Here is a 25,629-nt window from a genome sequence, read left to right as displayed (position 1 = left end):
CCAGCAGTGTCTCCAGACACTGCCCCTGTCCCAGGGGCTGGGGGGTGGGGAGGTGGGCAGAATCACCCAGTGTGAGACCCGCAGCTCTAAATAAGATGATAGGCAGCAGGCATTTTCTCCCAGTCTGCTGCTTGTCTGTGTGTGATGCGTTTGCCGTCCAAAAGTTTTTGACCTTATGAAGTCTAGGTTTCCAATCTTTCCTTTTATGGCTCTTGATGCTGAAATATTTTATAAAAAGCAGGAAGCATAGAACATTTTCAAATAAATAAAAGAAATACTGGGAGACTGGACTAATTTTGCATGTTGTGTATGGTCTGAAGCAAGTGAGAGGGTGGGAAGGTAGAGAAGACCTGAATGTCTCCACCAGGAAACAGGGAACCAGACCTGATTCCTCTCTGCTTCTTGATTCAGGGCAGGATTTCAGGGAAATCCTGTGCAGGAGATGTGTTCAGGTTTCTGTATAACCTCTGGCAAGGCTATTTTTAGAGGAGGCTAAATGCTCCTGACACTGGGCACTGGGTTGTTGGTTTTTTGGGGTTTTTTTGGCTGCTCTAGGTCTTCGTTGCTGTGCATGGGCTTTCTCTAGTTGTGGCGAGCGGGGGCTACTCTGTTGCAGTGTGCAGGCCATGGCGGTAGCTTCTCTTGTTGTGGAGCACAGGCTCTAGGCGTGCGAGCTTCAGTAGTTGTGGCTCACGGGCTCTAGAGCGCAGGCTCGGTAGTTGTGGCGCACTGGGCTTCATTGCTCTGCGGCATGTGGAATCTTCCCGGACCAGAGCTTGAACCCGTGTCACCTGCATTGAGGGGCGGATTCTCAACCACTGCGCCACCTGGGAAGCCCTGGGCACTGGGTTTTGAAGCATAAAATCAGAACTAGGCAGTAGGAATCTGGAGAAAGGAGTGGGCTGCTCCCCTGTAACCTACTTCGACTGATGGGCAGCAGGGCCTTTTTCTCAGTGATGACATTTGAGCCCCACGGGGTGCCTATTTCTTTAGAGGCAGAGACACAGGACATCTTGGACGAGGCAGCCGCAAAGCAGTGACTGTGAGCAAAACCTAGAGTGAGTGGCGCTTCCAGAAGAGTGGTCTTGAGCTGACTCTAGTCCGAAGCCATCACTGTGCTCTGGTATTTGTCACTGAAAGTAAAGATTTGTACAGGCGGCTAAAGGTATTCCAGAGCCTGCCAGCTTTGGAGACCAAGCTCCTATAACAGGAAGAGAAATCTTAACCTCTTTCTTGGCTCAGTTGCTCTGTCTTGGGAATAAAGGGGCACAGAGGACCATTACCTGCCTGCTAGAGTACAGACAGCGTGTCTGGGTGGGGTGCTCAGGTGCACCTCGCAGGCTCCTCCATGTACAGCTGCATCAGTAGTGCACGTGGAGATGAGAGAAAGCAATCAAAGATCTTTGGAACGTTCTCAAGACAACCCACTTTTCCCAGAGGCTTGAATTGTGGTGCTGGAATTGTTTGTAGGTTTGTTTCTTTAAAGCCCTCTTGGTAAGTGGAAATGGTTGGACTTGGGCTTGTTTTGTTTTTGTTTCGGTAGACGTTATTTTTAGAGCAGTTTTAGGTTTACAGAAAGATTGCGAAGAAAGTCCAGAGTGAGTTTCCATAAACCCCTCCTCCAACACAAAGTTTCCCCTATTATTAAATCTTGCCTTCGTGTGGTATTTTGTTGTAATTGATGAGCCGTTGTTATTACATGCTAGCTAAAGCCCAGGGTTTGCCTTAGAGTTTACTCTTCATGTTATATGTTCTGTGGGGTTGGACAAATGTATAATGACGTGTATCCACCATTACACCCTCATACAGAATAGTGTCACTGCCCTGTAAAACCCCCTGTGCTCTGCCTATTCACCCTCCCTCCCCGCAGCTCCTGGCAACTACTAATCTTTTTGCTGTCTCTCTAGTTTTGCCTTTTCCACAATGTCGTATAACTGAGACCCTCTAGTGTGTAGCCTTTCAAGCTCTTCTTTCACTCAGCAGTGTGCATGTAAGGTTCCCCCATGCCTTTGTGGCTTCCTAGCTCCTTTCTTTTTGGCACTGAATAACACTCCATTGTGTGCATGTACCAGACAACTGGCGTGTGTTTCTCCATTCACCTACTGAAGGGCATCTTGGCTGCTTCCAGTTTGGGGGCAGTTATGAATAAAGCTGCTATAAACATCCACATGCAGGTTTTTGTGTGGACATAAGTTGAACTTCTAGTGTTGAAAAGAAAAATGTCTAAATGCAACACAGTCGCAAACGTTGCCTTAATATCCTGCATTATGAACATTTGGAATTTACTTCCCTTTTTTTTTTCCCCCTGCAGATTAAAAAAAAAAATACAATGTCTAATGGTTATGAAGACCACATGGCTGAAGACTGCAGGGATGATATTGGGAGAACAAATTTGATTGTCAACTACCTCCCTCAGAACATGACCCAGGATGAGTTACGAAGTTTGTTCAGCAGTATTGGTGAAGTTGAATCTGCAAAACTTATTCGGGATAAAGTAGCAGGTAAAGAAACAAGAGCCGTTTTTGTAAAGGGGGTACGTGTGGCCGTCCTGCTAAGCACTGTCTTCTTTGCCCTGCAGTGCTCCTCAGCCAGGAAGAGCCACAGCCTTGAAATGATAGCTGTGAAGTTTCATTTTTATCTCAACTCTGTTTTGCCCCCACCCAGGTCTAAGATTGGACGTAGGTTCCCCAAAGAGAAAAACCCATCATAAGATGGAGAGTATATACAAAACACGACGGTGGGAGGGGAGGGAAAATGAGAAGACAGGAGAACAGGGACACTCTGAGAGCTGGAAGGGGCGTGGTGCCACGTGTGGAAGGGACTCTGGCCAGCGCCCTGCCCGGGGCAGGCCCAGGCAGGTCCACCCTGTCTTCCCAGGGTCACATACAAGGTCAGGCCCGCAGCAGAACACTGAGTCCCCTGTGGGCTGTCCTTCGTTAGGTTTGAGCCACCCTGACTGTCTGCTGTTGTGCTATCAACTTAACGTCTGAAACTGAGGTTGCACTCTCAGGGGGGCTGGAGCAGGGCAGCAGGTCATGGGCGGGCTGTGGGGTTAGCAGGCTGGCTCAGAGCCCCACCCTCCCACCCTGTCTCAGTGTCCCCATCCATGAAGTGGGGATGGTGGCGCCTACATCCTGATGCTGCCAGCTGCCTAAGAGATTACACAAGGCCCGGTGCCTGGTAAGGCCCTCCCTACAGAGAGGCCTCTGTTCTGAGAGCGTGGTTTCAGGGGCTCTGGAGAAAAACATGGGGAGACCAGGTGCTCCGAAGCACTTCTTCCTTTCTTTCCTCCCCAGGGAGGAACGTTTTAGGGAGCCTCTTCCTCTCTCTCTTCCCCTCTTCCCCCCTCCTCCTCTTCTTCCTCCTCTCTGCATAACTGGGCTGAGGAATGGCCGGTCCTCTCAGGAGGGCTCTGGCTGCCACTCTGGCTTGTGGGACCAGGATTCCCTACACTGAAAAATAATTTCAAAGTCAAAAGCCGTATTTATTATAGAAACCTAATATTTTATTGTATTTCAATTTACATTAAAGTAGAATAATATTATTGAACCCCATGTACTCATCATCCTGCTTCATCGACTTTCAGCCTTTGCCAGTAACGTGAAGGTGCCTGTACCCGAGATGACTCCTGTAGAGGCTGGCTGACTACTGTACAGGGAGTTGGTTCATCAGAACGGGACTTTGAACGCAAAAGTCCTTTAAGGACCCTTCCAATTCTGAGAGTCTGCAATGTAATAAATGTCTTCAAAATAGGATCTTTAGATAATACACAAAATTGAAGTGTTGGAATGTTCTAGAAGCCACACTCTCTCTCCAGTTCCAGGAGACCATCCTGAATAAGAGAGTCCTTGTTCAGAGGGGTTTGAAATTCTCCTGCGCTGCTACTGAGTCTTTCCTTTTTCGTTTTATGTTCTGGTGGAAGGGAATTTTCAGTCCTGTTGATATTCCTGACTTCTTTGTCTCTTGGCTTGTTGTGGTTTTCAAAGGAATGTGAGCTATGTTAATAAGAACACCTAGATTTGGCAAGATCAGTCCGGAGAGAACTGGTTTTGAGAACCAGTGAAAGCAGCAAAAGCGTAATTTGGAAATTATTTCAGTACAGAAATAGTCCTTTTCTGCTCTCTGGGCAAAGTTGAGTGTAATGCACCGGGAGTTGTGGAGTGGGTGGGCCTGGGTTGGCATTTCAGCTCTGCATCTTGCTAGCAGTTCTTTAAACTGAATGAACTTGACTTTATGGAAAACTTACTGCATTCACTTTTCTCCTCCTGCCACCGGTGTGTGAAAACTAATTAGAGGCTGCTCCCGGGGCCGTGGCCTCACATCTCACTCCCTTTTGTCCTTTATTACACCGCTCTGGTGAAACCCCGGACTTGGTTATGTTCGTCTGACTGCTTTCTCCTGGCCTGGCTCAGGTGCCCACCCCAGAGAGAGTCTTGCACCCCAGCAGACAGGCACCCCGTCTGATCAAACCCCCAACCAGGTTCACAACACGGGCATCCCTGTGCCACAGCAGCGACTTCAGCGCATTTTCTCCCCTGAGGCCCCCTTTCCTCTCACATGATGACCGCTTCCTACTTCACAGTGAAAATAACAGCTGGCTCACTTCTGTGCTAGATCCCTTCCCTTCTCGGCATCCCAGGAACCTCAAGTTATGCAAGTACCCACTTTCCTGGTGGGTCTTTCCAGGGTCACCTGCCAGCATTCAAACACGCTCCCGCCTCTGCGCTGTTTAAGAGATGCCTGGACTCCCTCTGGCTCACGGTTTCTCCGCTTGAGCACTGTTGACGTTTGGAACTAGATCACTCTTGTGGGAGGGCCGTCCTGTACATTGCAGGCTGTTGAGCAGCATCCCTGGCCTCCACCCAGTGGATACGCCAGGGGCACCTTCTGAGTTGTGAAAACCAAAAAATGTTCCCAGATGTTGCCATGTCCCTGGGGAGCAGAGTCGCCCCCGACTGAGGAGCTGCTCTAGCTGATGTCCTCCCTCTCCTCCCAATCACAGAGCTGTCTCCTCTGTTTCTTCCTTTTGGAAGCTTCCTCTTCCCTCGGGTCCGTGAACCTGGCTTTGTCCTACCTCTGAGGCCTCCCTCTGTCTCTCTTGCGGCTCCTTCCCAGACGCTGACCTAGGCAGTCCTCGGCTTATTCCCATGCCTCCTCTTCTTTCTAAGCCAACCCTCGGGTCAGCAGATGCACACCCACAGCTTAGCTGGACATTCAATTTGGCCACCTCTCTTTCAACCAGAAAGTTCTCCCGAGAGAACTTTCTAGGTCCTTCAGCCTCTCAGTGTTTCCCAAACTGACCTTGACTCTCCCACAAGCCGACTGCTTATTTCCCAGGGTCCCCATCTTAGCAGATGGCACCACTGTCCACTCAGTGGCTCCAGTCAGAAGTCTAAGCATGACCTTTGACGTGTGTCCCTGACACTGGTCCTTCTGGATGCTTCCATCCTTTTTCCTCCATCACCCCTGCCACCATCTTAGACCAGGCCATATCGTCTTCTGCTTGCCTTGTTGCTTTAGGCTCTTAACTGGCCAGCCATGCTCCCTCCAGCCCATTCTCCCAACTGCGGCAAAGGAATCTCTCTTTAACATACCAGATGTACCCTGTCACTCAGCTGCTTTTAAAGCCTTCACTTCCCGGGCCCCGTTTGCTTTAGGATGTCTTTCCTGGCCTGATCTACTCGGCGTGAGATGCTCTTTGGGTCCCCATAGCAATCAGGCAGACCTGCAACGTGGGTTTCCACACTGCACTGGGGTTGGAACTTTCTGGTCCAGTAGGTCCTTATGGTTCTCGGAGGCAAGGACCCTATTGTATTCCCAGATGTAGCCAGAGTCAGTGTTTGTTGAGTGAATGAATGAGTAGATCTAGGGATTGGGGGAGAATGCAGATCAACATAGACATTCATTCATTCAGCAAATATTTATTGAGTGCCGACCATGGACCATGCAAATCACCTCTGTTCCTTTTAGAAAAAAATTTAACATGAGACAAACAGGAAGAAAAGTTTAAGTTACCCATAATCCCACAACTGTTAGCTTTTTGGTTCATGTCCGTCCAGACTGTGTTCTTTACATATTTATGGTTGTGAGCAGTCATGTGCTTTTACAAAAATGGGCTCGCACCTCCCAAGCTGTGTGGGGAACTTTTCTTCCTGTACCTGCGAACATTTTTCCCTGTCACTGAACATAGCTGTCACAGGGGTTGCGTGGTATTCTGTTGCATGCAGGTTCTGAGTTTACAACAGGTTGTAACTGTTTTCCCATAGTTACAAGCCCGGCTGAGATAAATATCCTGGCACAAATCTTTGCTGACTGGTTATTTCTGTAGGAAGTCTTCCTAGAAATGAACCGCAGAGGGGAGAGAGTGACCCTTACTGCCAACTGGCCCTCCAGGGGTCTGCGGTTCACCCTCTGCTCGGCCCTGCCATCCCCTAGGCCCAGGCAGGGTTTCTCACCTCTTAAGTGAAAAATGACATCTGGTCGTGGTGGCAGTTTGCATTTCTAGTAAAGTTCATCTCTTCTGGCTGTTTGTACTCCTCTTTTGTAAAAGGACTCTTGTCCTTTGCCCATCTTCTTTCCTTTGGGGACATTTGCTACTTCTTATTTATTGCCTAATTAATTCACTCATCCCCCCCAAGACCCAGTCTCTCTCCATCAGTGATGTCTTCCCTTGAGCCCCGTGGACCTTTAGAGAAAGGACTCACGTTGCAGAGGAGGGCCTCGTCCACGGGGCACTCACCTTCCTCAGCTGTGCACCCCAGGTCAGTGTGAGGAACACTAAGGGATTAAAACATTACGTCTGGCTGCTCTGGTCCACGAAAGCAAGGCGAAATGCCATGGAATCGTCTCTTAGTCTTAACCCTTGTCTAAAGAGAGAGAAAGATGTTTGGCAATGCAAGAGCACTGGCCCAGGGGTCACCCAGCAGATTGCCCCTTGTGGAGATAGCCTTGCTTTCTCCAGGGCAGCGGCTCCCGGGTGCCAGCCCTTGACCAGCCGCAGCACCTGGGGACTGGGAGAAATGCCTCTCAGGCCCCAGTCAGACCCACTGAGTCGGCCAGTCTGGGGTGTTTGAACCTTTCTGGAGGGAGGGCAACGCCGGTGCCGGGCATAGTCAGAACCAGAGCTGAGAAGCAGTGCCCTTCCTACGGTGCAGGGAAGTGAGAGCTGGGGGGCGCTGGCCTCATATATCTCTAGATCAGGCCCAGGGTTTATTCATCCTCCGTCCCCGTCCTTCTTTCCCTCATCTCCCGCACCTCCGCCCTCCACCATATCTCCCATCCTGGGCTCTGGTTGCCCCCACTCCTGACCCTGGCAGGCCTCGCCCTCCTCAAGCCCCAGCAGCCTGTACAGGATCCACGCACTGACCGGGCTTGTGCCTGAGCACCACCCCCCTGCTCCCCCACCAGACCTCAGACCCCCCTCATTCAGGGCTGGTCTTCCATCGCCCCTAAAGCGGGAGGGGGCAGCAGCTGACCTGCCTTCAAGGCACTGACTGCAGCGGGCCCGCTGCCTCTAAGGGGCAGGATCACCTATAAGGGGCTTGGAAGTGTGGATCCTGACGCCTGCCCGACGTCCTGGGTCCTGGGCTGAGGAGGGCCCTGGGGTGCTGCATCGTTACCCCGCGTGGCTTGTGGCCCCTATTAGAGAAACAGTAACTTGGGAAGTGAGGGCCTTCCCCCAGGCACCTGCTCTGATCACAGCCCCTTAAGTGGGGGCTCTTCTGCATAACCACGGGGAGCCCCGCTCCTGTCATGCACTTCCAGCGACAGTTCTCAACCTGGGCTTTGAGTTGGAATCATTGGGGGCTTTACAAACAACTGAAACTGTCCCCACTCCTGCCTCGCCCACCCCCATTCTGATGTCATTGGTCGGGACTTGGCCTGGGCAGTGATAGTTTTTAGCAGCCACCCTGGTGATTCTAACAAGCGGCTAGAATTGAGAGCAGTTGGTTTATAGTGAAGGAAAGGGTGGAGGTGGGCACTCAGCACTGTGTGTTAACGCTTTAGTCACCGGCCTCATCCAGTGGACGAAACCAGGGCCTCCCCTTCATTCCTCACCCGCCTTCCCTCTTGGCGCACACAGCTGCCCACCACAGAAAGTAGAACACTCCAACCCTCCCGGGGACCCACAGCCCCTCTCCTGTGCTGTGTCCCTCCTGTGTATCCAGTTGGTGGTCACTCCTGCCACTTCTGAACAGTTCCCCAAGAGGGAGTGGGGACACCCTGCTTGTAACCCTGGACTTCTTTGGGAAGAACTCAGGTTTGCACCTGCCTTACGACTCCCCCAGGCTTCGGCTTCGGCTAATGAGGCTGTTGCCAAGGGAGCTGCTTCCAGGGGGGCTCTGGATATCTGGCCAGGGCTGTGGAGGTGGGGCCCCCGGCTTCTCCCGGTGCTTCCTTCCTCCTCCCCGAGCTGGGCGGCAGGTTTGGGAAAGTGAGGGCAACCGACACTGGGTGGCGCCAGAGCCCAGCAGGCCTTCCCACTCTGGGCGTGGAAGTCGAGGAAAACAGCCTGGACACTGACAGCTGATCGTAGTCAGGTTCTCCCCACCAGCCTGTCCTGTGTGCTGCTGTGACTGTCCTCCTCCTCACCCCCCCAACGCAGTCCCCCGCGGAGCCACACAGAGTGGCCGGCACCAGTGGGACGGCTCCTTGTCACTGCTTTGGTGATGGGTTCCCTAGGATGCTCTTAGTAACACAGTGTTTCTCTTTAAATAAACTTTTTTTAAAACAACATTTTGTAAATTTGTTCCTTGCAGAAAATGTACAGGTTGGCCGAGGGAGTGTAACAAATAAACTATCAATATAGATTGTAACCATTGATCTCTAACTCCCACCTTCCCAGAGGCCTTGGCTCTTAGCGTTCTCTCTCGGTCTTCTCTCTGCTCTTGTCCTTTTGAGCCCAGCCGGACATAGTCCTGTTCATCCTCCCCATCTGTCTGTCTCGCTCACTCACTGGCTCTCAGTGGCTCACCCATGTCCCTGTGTTCTCCCACACAGGACACAGCTTGGGCTACGGCTTTGTGAACTACGTGACTGCAAAGGATGCAGAGAGAGCGATAAACACGCTGAACGGCCTGCGGCTCCAGTCAAAAACCATTAAGGTAAGGAGCTGCAATCACCATCTCGTTCATTCCTAGCTGCACAGAGGTCTGTGCTGAGCCCTGGCCTGGGTGAGAGACTCCCCCCACCCTTACTTCACCATCACCGTCACCGCACCATTAGCACAGTTGCGCCTTAGAGGCCTGCCGCTTTTCCAGGGTGTCTGGGGGGCCTCCTGTCTGCTGAGAAGAGAGGTGTTGCGTGTCAGATGTGTCGGGTGGTGACCGTCCCAGGCCTTGTGCCTCTGGCTCATGTCCTCCTCAGCCCCACCAGCAACGGGAGGGTCCCCGTGAAGGACTTAGGCTGGGATATCCCTCTCCCTGGCCCCGGGTGTCCCTCGTATGTTGGCTCACAGCAGCCTTCTCCGAAGGCCTCCCCACCGGTCTCTTCTACTGGCCAAAGTGCTCCCATCCTCTTGCAGCTCCCGACCTCATGCCGAGCGGGTGTTGGGCCTGCCCTGCCCTCCTGCTTGCGCCCGGTTGTTGCTGTGGTGGCGGCGGCGGCGGCAGCAGCAGCATCGTCCCTCCCGCCTCCTGCCCAGGCTTCCATTCCTGCTCCATCACTGGTGTAATCCTTCCCACCAGTCACTCAGCATTCATTTGGCAGATGTTTATGAGTGCCTACTATATGCCACACGGTGAACAAAACAAATTCCATGCCCTTGTGGGGCTGGGCCTGTGTGTGTGCGCGCGTGCGTGCACACAAACGATAAACAGAACAGTGAAAGCCAGGTGTGGCAGAGGTAGGCGTCCCAGGGGCGCCGTGTCCTGGGGGGGTGGTTCATGATGACTTGAGGTGACTTGAGGGGAGTGAGGGAGCCATGCAGCACCAGCTCGGAGGGCCTTGGGCAGACCGTCATCAGCGTCATTCCCAGTTCAAGGGCTGTGTGGTGGCTTCCTGGGACAAGTCAGCGAGTCCTCCAGGCCTCAGGGTGGCTTCCCCAACCTTCACGCTCCTCTCAACCTGCCACTGCTAACCACGCCCTCCTTCTCTCAGCCCGGGGCCCCACCCCAAGTGTCTGTCTTCAGGCTCTGCCTACCCCTGGACCAACCTTGGGTTTTCCCGAGCATCGGTCCCTGCCGATCCCTCCTGTAGAATATGCCTCCTACCCCCGCCCCACGCAGGACCCTGACCCGGCTTCCTGCAGCAGCCTCTCAGCACTCTGCCCACTGCCCCTCACCTGCAGACTGGCAGGTCAGCCCTCATTCCTGAGACGCATGCCTGCCAGAGTCACCAGAGTTGTGTCCCTCGGCCCGACGCCACTGGAGTGAGATCATCCTTTTGAGCCTTTGCACCTTCCTGTCCTCCCACCTAGTTCTGAGGGCCGGAAATCCAAGATCCGGTGTGGCAGGCTGCATGCCTTCGGAGGGCTGTGAGCTGTGAAGGAGGATCTGTTTCGTGCCCCTCTTCCGGCGCCTGGTGGTCACTGAATCTTGGGCAGTCCTCGGCTTATAGAAGCATCACCCCACTCTCTGCCTTCATCTTCACACGGGGTTCTCCCTGAGTGCATGTCTGTGTCCAAACTTCCCCTTTTTATAAGGACCTCAGTCATTGATTTGGGGCCGTCTTATTCCGCTTTTGCCTCATCTTCACTAATCGCATCTATAATGATCCTGTTTCAAATGAGGTCACATTTTGAGGTACTGAGGGTTAGGACTCCAACATGTGAATTTGTGGGGGCACGTAATTCAAAAATTCCTTGTTCTTCAAAAACCTCTCACAGGAATGTTTCCTAAGAATAGGACAGTAGGGCTTCCCTGGTGGCGCAGTGGTTGAGAGTCCGCCTGCCAACGCAGGGGACACGAGTTCTTGCCCCGGTCCGGGAAGATCCCACATGCCGCGGAGCGGCTAGGCCCGTGGGCCATGGCCGCTGAGCCTGCGCGTCCAGAGCCTGTGCTCCGCAATGGGAGAAGCCACAGCAGTGAGAGGCCCACATACTGAAGAAAAAAAAAAAAGAATAGGGCAGTAGACCAGATTGAGGCCAAGGAGCAGGTGGTGCCAGGAGCTTAGAAAAGAGGGGTCTGGGCCTAGTGTCTCAGAGCGGGGCCAGGCACACCTACTGCATCATCACACACCTGCCGCGAGCGGGTTCTCTAGTGCAGTCTTCTTGGATTCTGATTTGACTCTGAGCTTGACGGTGACTGAAGAGAAAAGGAAAGCTGCAGTGGCCATCAAGGTCCTTGGAGACACCTCTGCTGAAAGGAATTGAAGCGCAGTTGGCTTTGAAAGCATTGCCTCTCTGGGGCTTTATCAGGGGACAATTGTAACTACAGTCAGTGCCAGCCTCTACACCACTCCCACGGTGCTAATTTGGGAATGTTCTTTCCCACAGTGACCTTCACCAAAAGCCAAGGGCAGACCCCAAATGCAACCTGTTCTGGACAGATCTGCAAGGGATGAGACAGGATGGTCCTGGGAGGCAGCTCCCTACTGGCCCAGCCTGATCCTGGGAAAGCACAGACTAGCCTGAGTCCCGGCAGGCCTGCCTCCCTCCTTCAGCTGTCCTGCCTGAAATCGGACGCCCCTCGTTGGGACATTTGATAAAATTGGACAGCAGACGGTTGGAGTGACCCCCTCTGGCAGGAGTCTGAGTGGGGTGTTCTGTGAGGCTGGTTGACGTAGATCCGGAAAGTGGAGGCCCAGAAGTGGGGCCAACGTCCTTCCTGGTAGTCAAGGAGCGTGGCCACGCCTACCTGGGAGGCCCTGGGGAGGCCCCAGGGGCCAAGGTGGCCTCTTGGGGACAGTGCTGCCTCTGCCCCAGGTCGTGAACAAACCATCGGGTGGCCCCAAAGTGTCCCCAGAGTGCCTTAGGCCTGGCTGCAGTGCAGGGAAGCTTTCAGGGAATGTCAGCTTGTACAGTACTGCTCTGTGGAGGCCACCAGCCCCTGACGGGACCCGGTACCCTGGGGCATCCTTCTGATCAGCATCACTTCTATTCCACTCTCCTCTGACACTCACCTCCATGAGCCCAGCTCCTTTTCGGGTGGAGTTGGGCTCTGACCACGCCACGCTGTTTCTCCTTCCATCTGCCGTCTCTCCCGCTAGACTGCATTCTGCTTTGCAGGCAAAGGTGGCGTCTGTCTTCTCCTTTTCTGGAATGTCCCAGGTGCACCTCACATGTTTGAGAGTCAACGAGCACATGAATGAAGGGGTGGGTGTGTGTATGTGAGTGTGTGGTCTTAGCATGTAGAGTTACACCCTTGCCCTTCCTGGCAGGCCTGAGTGTTGTGGTGAGAACACACCTGTCGTCTTGCCCTCGTGCTGCCCCCCTTGGCTGGCAGGGTCCACCCAGCTGTCGCCCCAACCTGGGAGAGCGCCAGAGACCCTTTCCTTGCTACCAGCCCCACACGCACGCACCCTTTTATCTAAACCACTGCACAGGCTCCCTTTAGCCTTTCTTCAGCTTTGCAGAACATAAGCCTAAAAAGCATGGGGTCATTTAATATGCGTGTACCCCCCAGCACTCGGGCCCCTTCTGGGCTCCCATGGCGAGCTTGCCTGTTGTCAGGTGGGTGTCACGGTCCCAGAGCACCCAGCCCGCTGTCCCCTGGGCTCCTTACAGGCAGGACCAGGTCCCCTTTCCAGCCCTGCTCATTGTCCAGAGAGGCCTGAGGCCACGGTAGGAGCACAGGCAGCCGGGGTTGGCTCCCTGCCCTGCCCCCGAACAGCCATGGACCCTCAGACTCTCGACTGTGAAACAAGGATGATGTCATCAGGGTGTGTGAGGGCCCTTGCCTGGCCCATGGGGAGCTGCCAGCACGGGCTGCTGCAGGTGACCTCCTTCCATAGGGTTGGCTTTTTCTCACCTGAAAATTTAACACCCTCCCTCGATGCTTTGGCCACACATCTGCCCTAATGCCAGTGAGCGGTTTTGTTTTCAAGGTGTCGTACGCTCGCCCGAGCTCAGAGGTCATCAAAGATGCCAACTTGTACATCAGCGGGCTTCCTAGGAACATGACCCAGAAGGATGTGGAGGACATGTTCTCTCGGTTCGGGCGGATCATCAACTCCCGGGTCCTCGTGGATCAGACCACAGGTACGGCGGGTGGCCCAGGATACGGCGAGGTTTTCCTCCAGGCAGGGGCTGGGTCTCCTAGGGAAGACAGATCGCTGTCATTAGTTATTCCACTAATGAGGACAGAATCAAAATGAGAAGACGTTGGCTTTTGTTTAATGAGGCTGGGAGGTTAAGTGGCATAAAAGCAGCCCTGACATAAAAGCTTAGGCCTATTATGGTGAAAACACCAAGAGATTCTGGCACTTTCTACAGGCACCCACACGTCCTAGCCTGGACTACGAATGTTGCCGTTCTTACTGCAGGCAGTGGTGTGCTGCGTGAGACAGTCTTTAGCTGAGGTCCAGAGTCCCCACCTTTCATTACCCCAGAGCTCCAAGGGTGACTGTTTCTGAGGAGCTCTTCTTCAGTCTTCATGACTTGGATGCCGCTCCCACCTCGGGTAGCACATTCAAAGCTCAGAGCTCAAAGGCAGTGACTTCCTCTCACAGGCAATCCTGGCCACTTTGCCAGCCCCTCTCAGGTCGTCTCAGTTCAGGACACGAGCAGCTTGGGCGATGGGCTTTGCATAAAGCAGTAAGGCACCGCCAAGCTGAGCCCTGCATACCCTGGAAGCAGCCCCTCACTGCAGCCACCTGCCCCACTGGGGTCGGGCCGGCCCCGCCCAGCCCTGTGTGTGGCTCCGTCTGGGGAGCAGCGAACTCAGGCCACCCTGCTTTAGGTCCCTTCATCTCTGTTCTCAGCAGGAGTGGGAATTTACTGACCAACTAGCAAAAAAGATTACTGCTCAGGGAGCTCAGCGAAGCCAGTGGAATTGTCTGCGGTTGGTTTTTATGTTCTTCCAGCACAGAGCGTGTTCACCACCCCCTTGGCTGAGGTAGTCAGACACACACTGGGTGGTCGGGCCAGAGCAGTCGTGGCTCTGAGGTGACCTCCCCCGGGAGGCTGCAGGGCCACACAGAGAGCAGGTGGGCAGGGTATCCTGGCCCATGACAGATGGGGGTGGAGGTGCATGCGTGTTTTCCCACATCCCCCCTAAGCTGTGTGCTCTGGGGCCCACAGTCTTGTCACCTGCACTCCCTTGTCCTGTCCCAGCTGTGGAAGCTCGTTTTGGCATGGGCTGGCCCTACCTGCTGCCCAGGCTGCAGTCCTGGGCTGGGGCCCGGCCTGGAGACGAGTGGACAGCTCGAGTCTCCCAGGGGCCTGAGGAGGAGAAGGGGCTTCTGGACCCCAGGCTCTGCTGGAGGGATATAGACTCCACCCACCCGGCCTCCTTCTTTCTGCCCCTCGGCTCCGGGCCGGGGGATGGGCGTGAGGTAAAGATGCTGTGTACTTGGTGTAAACTCCTGTTCTGTGCCAGAAGAGCTTCCCGTGGTCCCTAAAGTTCCCCTTACTTATCTTCAAATGCCAGTTGAGAGAGTGATCCCATCGGCTGGTCAGCACATGTATTTATCCCCAGCCCCACCTGCACAGAAGTGCCTGAGTGGGCCACCTGGAGACCTGGCGGGGGTGACGGTGCTGGCCCGTATTCTGCCTCCGTGGCCCTGCTTTTCCTGATCCTGTATGGACTGCTGTGCCTCTGCTTGTCTCTGTCCAGCCCAGCACCGCTGAGCAGGGCCCAGCTCTCAAGTTGGAGTCCACCCACCTCGAGAACGCACCCCCTGCCACGTAGCTTTTGTCTGCATCATCCTGAGGGAGGTCTCCTGCAGACAGTTCCCTCACCCCTCTGCTGGGACTTTGCCTCCTTTCCCTCTGCAAAGCTGGTGTCTCCTAGAGTTTGGGGGCACCTCAGGGTTGTGCCCTCAGGCCTCCCCACCAGCTTCTGCCACTTAGGCGAGGGGACAGGGTCCCTACCCCACACCTCTGTCTGTGTTCAGGAGCTTTGCGAGGGCGGGGGGATGGAAGCCGCGAGGGAGCCCCCAGGGCTCCTCCCTCTCCACAGCCCTCCCCTAGGCCGCATGTCGAATTGGAGAGTAGAAAGGTGAGCCCCCGGGACTGTGGGCTCCCCTTCTTTCCCTCTGCTCCAGAGGAGGCCACCATGCAGGGCTCCTCTGCTGGGACCCCGTGGAGCCCCGGCTGCTGGGGCAGAGAATAGCGGGGCAAGCAAGTTTGTGTGTCAAGTGTCCTTCATATGACGTGCTTTTTAAAGAAACAGAAGCTCTCTTAAAAAACCTTAATCTGCTGAGCTGACAGAACTTTTTCAGAGAATGCCTTTGCTTCTTTATACATTTTAATTGTGAACTTCATAGTTGACTCATCTGGAGATCGTGCCATTTATTGGTCTCTGCTCTTAATCCTAAAAACGCTATAGGAAAAAAAAAATCCACAGTCATCTTCAAAAAGTATACATTCATCCAGTCATTGAGTGAGTTTATATTCCCTCACTTTAAGTAACATTCTCTCTCTTTCTCAGGTTTTCTTCATTTCACTCAGGCAGTTTTCATTTGATAGTCATTTTGCAAAACCAAACAGGGAAACCACACTTGCGCGTACACACTCTGTCTGCTTGATTGCAAGGTCTTTATAAATAGAGTGGAACCGTATCCTGCAGACAGCTTTCTGTAGCAGCCAGCCAACCACAGCTTCCAGTGGGATTTGCCTGCAGTTAGATTTCGTTCGGGTTCCCATCTGTCTAAGCTGTCGTTCGTGCCGTTTAAGAGTAAATAAAAACAGTGTATGCCAAGTACATGTTTTCAGGTGTTCCTTCTGAACCGAAATTTTAAAGTGGGCTCAGGCTCTAGAATTTTCCTGGCACACGTGTGAATTGCTGGGTCTGATCTCACAAATTCAGTGAGCATCTCTGGCTGTGTCAATTTTAAATTTATACTTAAATAGTGATGGAACCAATGCAGGGGCAGCCCTGAGGCCATGAGGAGCCGCTGTGCTGGGGGTGCCCAAGAAGGGAGAGTTTCCCAGTTGGAGAGTTGGGGTGTGTGCTTTAGGACGTGGCGGAGGGCATCCACAGGACGCTCCTGTTGTAAAGAAAGAGCCCCTGCCCGAGGGCCCCTGACTACTGTCTGCTTGTTCACAGGGGGCCCACGGTGTTGCATGCAAGTGAGGACAGAGCTTGGGATTCTAGGCCCCAAGGGGACGACTGCGCCTTGCAGTGACACTTGTCATCTCCGCACCAGCCTGGTGTGCCCGAATCTCCCAGGCCCCTCCGCGGCCTTGGGGCCAGCTGGGGATACCCACGCCTTGTTGCCCATCGTGGGGACGATAGGTGGGACCCTGCGGGAGATGGCGAGGAAAGGTGCCGGGATGTGGGAGCTGACTGGGGGACGTTCCTCACGCTCACTTAGCCGGTGGCCCGAGGCCCTGGGCTCTTCTGCTCTGATGGTCGTCACTCACCACATGCTAAAGGCCTTTGTCTAGAGGAGAAATTGTGTCTTACGGCTGTCTGACTCAGCCTCCCCTACCAGGGCACACTGTGCCTCCAGCCCAGGCCCGTCATCCCCAGGCTGGCCCTCGGCCGTCACCAGTACACTTCGACCTTCACACTTGACCCCTGTTTCTTCTCCCCAGGAGAAGGAGCCAGTTTTCTTCCACGGCTCCACATTCCCTCACCTCAGCCCCACTCCATTCCTCGAGTTCTTCAAGGGACGAGGGCCCCCATCATGGGGCTAGAGGGTGACTGAGCCCCTCCCATCTGGTTTGTTCAGGCCCCACACTTGTGCCAGACTACGCTGACCCTGCCTTCAGCAGTTGGGCCTGGGACTCAGGTAGCCTGGTCCCGGGCCATGTCCTTGCTCTGTCGAGGGTGGGGTTACAGCAGGCCCAGGACTTGCCTTTGGTGGCTCAGTCCACGTGGCAAGAGAAGGTGTTCTCCCAAGGCAGCTTGAGGCGGCGATGAACGGGCGCAAGACGGGGACTCTTCAGCTGCTGGGGAGTCTGTGGGTGGGTGTGGCAGCACCATTGTTGGCAGTTTTCTGGGAAAAGAATGCATGGCCTTACTTGATTCTGAGGGCAATTTGCGGCCCACAGGAGGTCCCAGGACCTTACAGTGGAATCCAAGAGGTGAGTGAGGTGTTGGTGGCAGGAAAGAGTCATCAGGGTTCAGCTTGGTTACTAGGATCCCACGCCCTTGAGGGATGCAGGAGGCTGAGCCAGGCACCAAGCAAACAGGGATTCGGTCAGGCCAGCCCAGGAGGCGACATGCTGCAAAGGCCCAGCTGGGGTATGTGGCCAGATGGCCAGGAAGGCCATGGGAGGGAGCTCCCGGAGCCCAGGGACAATTCCTTGTCACCCACCTACCCCTCAGCACACCGTGCACCCACACTACAGTGGGCACCTGGCATTGCGATGGTGATGGAGGTCATAATCTCTTCTAATGTGACTTCTTTTAAGAAAGAGGTCTGGGGTGTCTTATTTGAGACTCCTTTCACCAAAGTATCTTTTGGCACTGAGGCTATGGAGTCGTTGCTTCAACTCAGAAGAAAGTCTGAAACCTTAATCTTTTATTAGTTGTTGTTTGTTTTTTTTAATTTGTTCATGTTTCCATATTTAGGTTTAATTTTTGTTTATCTCATTAACCAAGCATCCAGTTTTGAACCACAGTAGCCTGACTGACTTGACTTTTGCTTTTCAGTTTTAAAAATCCTTGCAGTTTTTCCCCTAACTCCATTTTTGTTGGTTTGTTAAAAAGGTTTGTCCAGAGGGGTTGCGTTTATCCGGTTTGACAAACGGTCGGAAGCAGAAGAGGCAATTACCAGTTTCAATGGTCATAAACCCCCAGGTTCCTCCGAGCCCATTACAGTGAAGTTTGCAGCCAATCCCAACCAGAACAAAAACGTGGCGCTGCTCTCCCAGCTGTACCACTCGCCAGCTAGGCGGTTCGGAGGCCCCGTTCATCACCAGGCGCAGAGATTCAGGTGGGTCAGGAGGACGCGCTCTTCCCACCACGGCCACTCGGGCCCCTTCTGGCTGCGCGGAGCCCTGCTGGTTGGGTGACTATGTGCAGTGGAAACCTCTGGGCTGATCACATCAGAAAGTCGCGCTCACGGCCATTTCATGTCTCCATGTCCCCTACCTGCATCAGAAAGGTATCTGTATGGAAGCTGTTTATTTCCATCCAAGTGTTGCCTTTAACTAGAATGAAAAAGGTAGTGCAGCTCCAACCAGCTCCCAGGAGGGTGAGTGCATAGCGCTGCAGCCCGCAGTTTCTAGTGATATGTGAGTAGACCCATGAGTTTAAAAGATCATCCCGTATCTGGGAGAGAAAAGATGCAGCTTTAGGGGTGCTTAGGCAAGAGCCGTTCTTCCAGCGTTTTAAACAGGTTTTAGACATTTGATCAGCAGCCCTAAGGCAAACCTTTCTCATACACCTACCTTGTGGAGTCATTTGGTGTCGAAATATTATTATATGCCTTCTGTTTAAAAGCCGCATCCTAGAGGTAAACTGTTTTCCCACCTTCCTTAGTCTTTCCATATAAAATGATTCTAGTCGCCAGGATCTAGCAGAACAGAGACAAGTAGAGTCAGTAACTTGGACTCAAATCAGGTGTGTTACTGCCTCACGAACAGCTGAGATCCCACTTCTCCCAGTTTTGAGAAGTGGCATGAGGGCTAATCTCAGGTATGTTAAGGATTTCTATCTGCGACTTTTCGGGGTTCCCGTCTTTTGTTTTAAGCAGTGAGGTTGGGTAACACCCCGCTCATTTCCACAAATGCTGTTTTTCAAGGTCTTATTTTCACAGTCCAGTAATCCAGTGTTCTCAACTCAGCTCAGGTTCCAAAGCTGGCCTTCCTTCGTTGGCTCTTCTTTAAAGGCAAAGCAGGGGAAGCGTCTTTGGACAGAAGTGAGCTAAATCCAGTTTTGAACGTCAGCACGGTCGGCCTCACTGGTGATCGGGTGGGATGTATAGATAGCCAAGTTCAGTGAGTTACCCAGGAACTCTGGAAAACCAGGAAGCTTGGAGGAGAAGAGAAAGGAGAAATGGGAGGTGCAGAAGGGGCCAGGCAGGAGAGGGACCGTGACCTCCAGAGATGGACGGAAGGAAGGGGCGGGCGGGAAGTTTCGCCACCAGAAGGCCGACTAAGATAAGAAGGAGAAGAAAGAAGACCCAGAAGAGGAGAGGGTTTGCAGTCCGTTCTTATCACGTTGGGAAAAGTCCCCAAGTCAATGAAGAGTCAGTTCTCCTCTTGTACCATCAGAGGAAAGAATGGGGGTGGGTTTCATGACAGTTGAGATGAAACAGATCAGCTCCAACTAGCAGGAGAAAACTCACAAGAATGAATAAGAATGAGAATCATGTCAATAAAAGACAGTAAAATATTACCTCCGATTATTTTCAGTATAACATCTATCTCAGGAATTAGTTAACTGTGATAACGGGTCCGCCGTGTCCTACGAAACTTGGAGAAAAGGAGGTCCTTCTAAAAGTCAGAATGTCTTTCCATTTCTCACTGAGAAGCAGCTCATACAGATACTTGGGTGCCTTTTCCCACCCCCATTTCAGTGATACTGTGGTCTCACCACTAACAAGCCTCCCGAGTCATCTAACCAATTCAGACATTTGGTACGGGCTGTTTAAAATTATTCTCGCAAATTCAAAACCATGGCCCACAGTGTGCCTTGATTCTTCTGTACCTGCATCAGCGATCACCGTTGTGTCAGTGGTCTGCACCTCGAGGGCTGGCCACTCTTCTCCCACGTGTGCTGAGTGCGTGAATCTGTTTAGTGACACTTGAAGGCACCCCCACTCACCCCTGGATCAGACCCACAACTCGAACCTGATTTTATTTTGGAGCAGGTAATACTTCGCCAGTTGCATTGTGTGGCTTCAGAGATGCTGTATCGTGCTCAAATATTCTTAAATTGATCCTCCAACAGTTACTTTTGAGCTTGTGAAACATCTCAAGGGCCACGTGGCTTCAGTAACAATCTTGTCATCTTCCTTAATCCTTATTGCCCACGACCTGTAGAAGGCTTATTTTTGATGTGACTAAAAGTTGTGCTTTAGAAAGGGGCTCCACATTTTTGGTAAAGCTTGGTGGACTTACAGTTCACAGCCCTGGCCCTTCTGGGCTGTTAAGAGCCAGCAGCGGAAGGGTGTCCGGAGCTTTGCCCTGCCGGCAGTGGCCCTTCACGGGAGTGTGCTATATGTAGGCACCGCTCGGACGTGAACCCTCGGAGAGTGAGGGTGCTGATGTGGGTGGGATTGGGGTATAAAATTCAGAGAAAGAAAAGAAAAAAATTCAGCCCTCTCCCCACCCCCACCATACCCCCGCAAACACACATACAGACACAGACACAGAATGAGGAATGGTTTCCTCCAGGGAGAGCTGGGGGTGTAACAGCACCTCAGAGGATGTGGAGAAGCTTCCATCACTTAAAATGTGGGAAGTACGGGTGTGACTCAACAGGACCACCCTACCAAGGTGGGAGGGGTGGAGGGAGCGGCTGGTCAGAGGCCACTAGAGGCCGTTGCTCTGAGGCCTGACCCCCTGCAGGCAGCAGACGTCTCTCCTCAGAGTCGACTCCCTACAGAGCAGGGAGCCCGTGCCCTCCCTCTGCCCCCATATTGAGTTCCTCTCAGTTGAAAAGTCCTGATTTTGACTGAGTGGGTGTGTCAGCCCGAGCGCCTCACGTGGGCTGCGTGCAGCTCGCTGGCCTGCACTGACCTTGACCTGAATGCTGTGCTCTCTGTTTGCTAGGTTCTCCCCTATGGGTGTAGATCACATGAGTGGGCTTTCTGGTGTCAATGTCCCAGGCAACGCTTCTTCGGGCTGGTGCATCTTCATCTACAACCTTGGTCAAGATGCCGATGAGGGAATCCTCTGGCAGATGTTTGGCCCCTTTGGTGCAGTTACCAATGTGAAAGTGATTCGCGACTTCAACACCAACAAGTGCAAAGGCTTTGGTTTTGTGACCATGACAAACTATGAAGAAGCCGCGATGGCCATAGCAAGTCTGAACGGCTACCGCCTGGGGGACAAAATCTTACAGGTTTCCTTCAAAACCAACAAGTCCCACAAATAACTCGCTCATGCTTTTTTTTGTACGGAATAGATAATTAAGAGTGAAGAAGTTGAAACTTTTTTGTTAGTGTACAACTCATTTTGCGCCAATTTTCACAAGTGTTTGTCTTAGTCTAAATGAGAAGTGAAAAGGTTTTTATACTCTGGGATGCAACCGACATGTTCAAATGTTTGAAATCCCACAATGTTAGACCAATTTTAAGTTTCTTAAGTTATTTCCTTTAAAATATATATTAAACAGAAATCTAAGTAGACTGCATTGACTAACCAGTCCTTCGGGATGGTGGTGAAACTGAAGCATGCTTTAACTTCTGAGACTGTCTAACACGCGTTTCATTCGATGTCTCCACAAACTGGATAGAAACAAACAAACAAAAAGAAATGACCTTTTAGTTTTAGTTTTTAAACTAAAGATGTTAGACAGATGCCTTGTGTGCGTTTCTCAACCGCTTCAACATTTTAAGCGATTTCTGCTTTGGTTGACAGGAAATTGCTTTCCCAAGCAGGTCCCATTGCCACCTCCTGCTCACTCAGCCGATTGGCCCCGGCAGTGGCAGCGGGCCCGTCTGCCGTGGGCCGCAAGCGGGGAGGGGGGCCACACACCAGGCCGGGCCAGGCTCTGCCAAGGACACGAGTGGGTTTCCTAAGCCCAGGCGCCAATGGGAACGGACCAAAGAGTTTCAGGGAAACTCCAGTATATTCCAGAGTCAGATCTCAGCTCCAGGCACGCCTGAAGACGTGTTGCTCCTCTGACATCCCGATTCCTGTCCACACATTGCATGCATGGTGCCTCCACACATCAGATACTGTTGTTCACAATCATCTCTCCAGTTTTCAAGAGCATTGAACATGGCCCCAGTGCGTAAAATAGCTCTATTTTTTAATGACACAGAAACATTTGAGCATTGTATTTCTCGCATCCCTTCTCGTGAGCGCTAGGCTTTTTTCTATTTTAGTCGGATTTTGTTTTGAAACTTTGCTTTCCTATGAACACTCAGCAGAAAAGTACTTACTTCCTGCCAGTTACCTATTAACAAAAAAAAAAAAAGAAAAAAAGAAAATAACCCTTTGATTTGTAGTTTTAAAGATTAACCTTCAAAGTTCTCTTCATAACTGCCTTGACATTTTGGGTTGTTCTGTTCTGTTAATTTTCTTTTGCTTTTTTGTGTTTTTCGTTTGTTTTTACTTTTGCATTTAAGACCATTAAATTTGATTTTGTTTTGCTCGAATTTTGTTTTGTTTTTTATTTTACCTTTTCTTTCTTTTTGGCTAGGTAAGGTACAGACAGCCCAGCATTCAGGGAGGATTTATAAGATCTTAAGAAACAAACATACTTGCCTCAAGACAAAGCATTTACAAATCTGTGACGTTAGGATTGTGCCATCACAGATGGTGTTTTTTTTAAATGGGGAGCCGGCAGGGAGAGTCTAAGAGAGGGCCTGAGAAGTGAATAGGCAGGGCCCGATCTCCGGGCAACCCCTCAGGAGCGTGATCTGATTTTTATAAATAACCAGTGTGCAAGAGAATCAAAAACACAATAACTTAGTACCAGCAGTTTTTAACCTTGACACGAGACTGAAACATGTAACAATAAGCTGCTTTTTAGTTATTGATGTCATGAAATTGCGACATTATTTATTTATCTATCTATCTATTTATTTAAGTGGAAGACATTGGGCAGTAGGCACAGCGTTCTCCAGAGCGGGTCTGTGTTCTGAGCAACCCCTGGACCATTTGAGGCTGCCCGCCCCCCCCGACCCCGCACTGCTTCCCTCATACTTCACTGAGGGGCTGCCAGCTGCTTGCGTGATCCTCCTGAATTTCCCATGTTGCCCTCTTCTTCTCCCACAAAGGGCCAAGTTCATACGTTGAAGCCTTGTCTTATAAGTTGGCCAAGTGCCATGGAGGGCCTCCTCTCTGCAGCAGAATTTTCCAGATTCTAAGTCAAAGCTAGCTTGCGTGCCTCTTCCTGGAACCAAGGCCCGTTTGCCCAGATTTGATGCAAAGAGGGTCCCTGCTGCGTGTGCCCCAGAGCGCTCTGCACCCCGGGACTGGGATGTTTTCCTGGAAAAATATGCCGTGTAGGTTGTGCTAGCCTCGGGCCAACATCTCAGTGAAGATGAGCTTCCCAGTCCTGAGAGTGACCCTTGAGTCTCCTCGCTGACACACCATCCTGCCAGCCTGCACTAGTGTTCCATTTCCTACGAGAATTCTGTCAGAGGCCTAAACTGCGAAGTGACGGGCTCACAGCCAGCACCGCAGCTGATTTCCTCCCCTCTATTTTATTGGAACCACACTGATTATCCTGGTGCTGGCACAGACGAACAGGAAATGTGAAGCGCATACGGACCTTTGAGAGCTGCCTGAAGTTTCTCAGTAAAATTCTCGTTTTACGTGGTCCCCACTCTTTGAACATCCTTCTGGCTGAAAACCCCAATGTGCTTCTTCGGGAGTTTTAATCTGTGAGCGTGCGGGAGGATTTTGCCTTTGACATGTTTTACTCCTGAAAAGTAATTGTCACTCCCATGGAAGTGCCAGATGCTGGCCCTGTGTCCAAAAAGTTCATTACATCTTCTCTCTAGGCCTGTTTGCAAAAGGAAGATGCCATTTTTTTAAAAGTTACAATCCAAAAGAAACTGTGTTAAAAAAAACGTTGTGTTTTTTTTTTTTTACATAGATCAATCTTATTTGTATTTCGTAAAATGAGTGCTCTCCTTTTATTTGGGAATTTTGATGAAAAAGTTAAGAGTAGATGATGTTAATTTATTGAAACTTTGGTTTGGTACATAAATACCAAAGAATTCTCTTTTGATTGAATCGATTGAATTCTCTTTTGGCCTATGTAACTTCCCCTCAGAGTTGTTCACTAAGCAGCTCCAGATTTGTGAACCTGGTTCCAGTTGAGTTATCCATTGTTTATTACCCCGTGGCGCTGCCTTTCTTTTTAGCTTTTCGATGTGATATGGCAAGCTGTGGTTTTCTGCACTGGCTGTGCCTCTGGTCACGCGTCCTGTGACTGTGATTCCCCCGGCCACCACGGCCACCCTCTTGCCAGAATAACGGAGGAGCTGGGCTCAGCCCGTGGGCAGGTGGCGCCGGGTGGCTTTCACCTTCTTTGTCCCCCGAAAGGTGAGTCTTTCCCTTGCCAAGGGCAGCTGCCTTAACCTCCGAGAGTCTGCACTTGGTGTTAGTGCTGGAAACCCAGGGTCTGAACCGCGCTGCTTAGGGAGTCGGCCCTTCGGGAGCTGGCAGCTCGAGGGGAGCCCTGCCGGGTCAGGCAGACAGATGAATCCCAAGACACTGGCAATAACTTATCGCTGGTTTGCCTCCAGACTAGGGCCATGGACTGACCCCAGTCGCTGTTGGCCTTGAAAATCAGAGTTCACGTCTCCCAGCTGCCCCATTTCCCATCCGATTCAGCCTGACCGGACTTCTCTGTGCTTTCCGCACCCATCCTGGGTTGGATCACAGAGAGTGAGAATAAGCTGCTGGGGGCCTGTCTTCCCCATAACCCCCAAACCCTCCATCTGGAATCCTTCCCATCTTCCCAGGACCCGTGGTACCTCCTGGGCCCTGAGGCAGCTCCTCAGGAAAACACCTGCTGCTCATCAGATTCCCAGGCCCGGCCCCCACCCGAAGCCCCACGTGCTTTCCGTTGAGCGGCATCGAGAATGGACAGTCCTACAGTAGCTAGCGGTAGGGCCCCCGGCAGGGTTCACATTTCCACACCTTTTGATTGGACTCTGGCTTCTAACGATTGTATTTTTCCACAACCTTTTGGTGACAGAGTTCAGTTTTCCGCTTGGTAGTTTAAATAAGTAAATAAATGACTCCTTGTAAGTCCCCATGAGGACCGAAGATAGGCTGACCGGTGGTTTGCTGCGACTCGGTAGGACTGTTTCACCTCCACCAGGAGAGAAGGCTTGTCTGTTGGTTGGGGCCACCTCTTTACCATGTAACGTTCCGTTTACAGTGATTTGCTCTGGGGGGCACTTTCCCAGCTGGTTCCCATGTTGTGCAGTAGATGGGTAGACCTTTTGTATATTAGTGTGTTTTAAGTTATTGATTTGTTTTATATAAAATAATTTATTTTTCAGGTACCATTTTTCATTTTAACTTTGTTTTTACATGGGTTTGTTTTCAATAAAGTATGACACTGCTGTCCAAAAGTCAACAATAAAATGAATCCCATTGTGTTCTTTGGGGCATGCTTATGTAACTAGCCTTCTTTTTTTTTTTTTTTTTTTTTTTTTTGCTTTTTTTTTTTGTGGCTTTTTTTTTTTTTTTTTTTTGCTTTTCAGAAGAAAAAAAAAGTCCTTCTCAGTTTTCCATCTCCCCGAGTTTGCCTTTTTATCCTTGTGAATAAATGTTCTTTAGTGTTTTAGGAGGAAAAAGCAAACCTAGATTTTGATAATCCAGAAGATTTCAGATTAATAAAGAAGCTTTGAAAGAAGACCATTTTTCAAAATTTTAGTGAAGTGTGAATATTTTTTGTCAATGGCTTTCTCAAAGAGAATGAAACTTTTGCACCATTT

At 51.6% G+C, this 25,629-nt stretch overlaps 1 protein-coding gene across 1 annotated transcript in view; it reads left to right on the top strand.

Moving 5' to 3' along the window:
- Positions 1-22,319, top strand: part of ELAVL1 (ELAV like RNA binding protein 1) — a 34,386-nt gene extending 12,067 nt beyond the window's left edge. The window contains exons 2-6 of the mRNA XM_032626669.1: positions 2,312-2,501; positions 9,001-9,104; positions 12,985-13,138; positions 17,760-17,985; positions 20,771-22,319. Coding sequence (XP_032482560.1) covers positions 2,330-2,501; positions 9,001-9,104; positions 12,985-13,138; positions 17,760-17,985; positions 20,771-21,095 — 981 coding nt within the window. The 5' untranslated portion in view covers positions 2,312-2,329 and the 3' untranslated portion in view covers positions 21,096-22,319. The remainder of the gene's footprint in view (positions 1-2,311; positions 2,502-9,000; positions 9,105-12,984; positions 13,139-17,759; positions 17,986-20,770) is intronic.
- Positions 22,320-25,629: the final 3,310 nt, after the last annotated feature.

Source organism: Phocoena sinus, chromosome 3 (assembly GCF_008692025.1).
Source record: "Phocoena sinus isolate mPhoSin1 chromosome 3, mPhoSin1.pri, whole genome shotgun sequence".
Lineage (NCBI taxonomy): Eukaryota > Metazoa > Chordata > Mammalia > Artiodactyla > Phocoenidae > Phocoena > Phocoena sinus.
The sequence above is the reverse complement of the archived record's forward strand: the minus strand, read 5'-3'. Positions and strand labels throughout refer to the sequence as shown.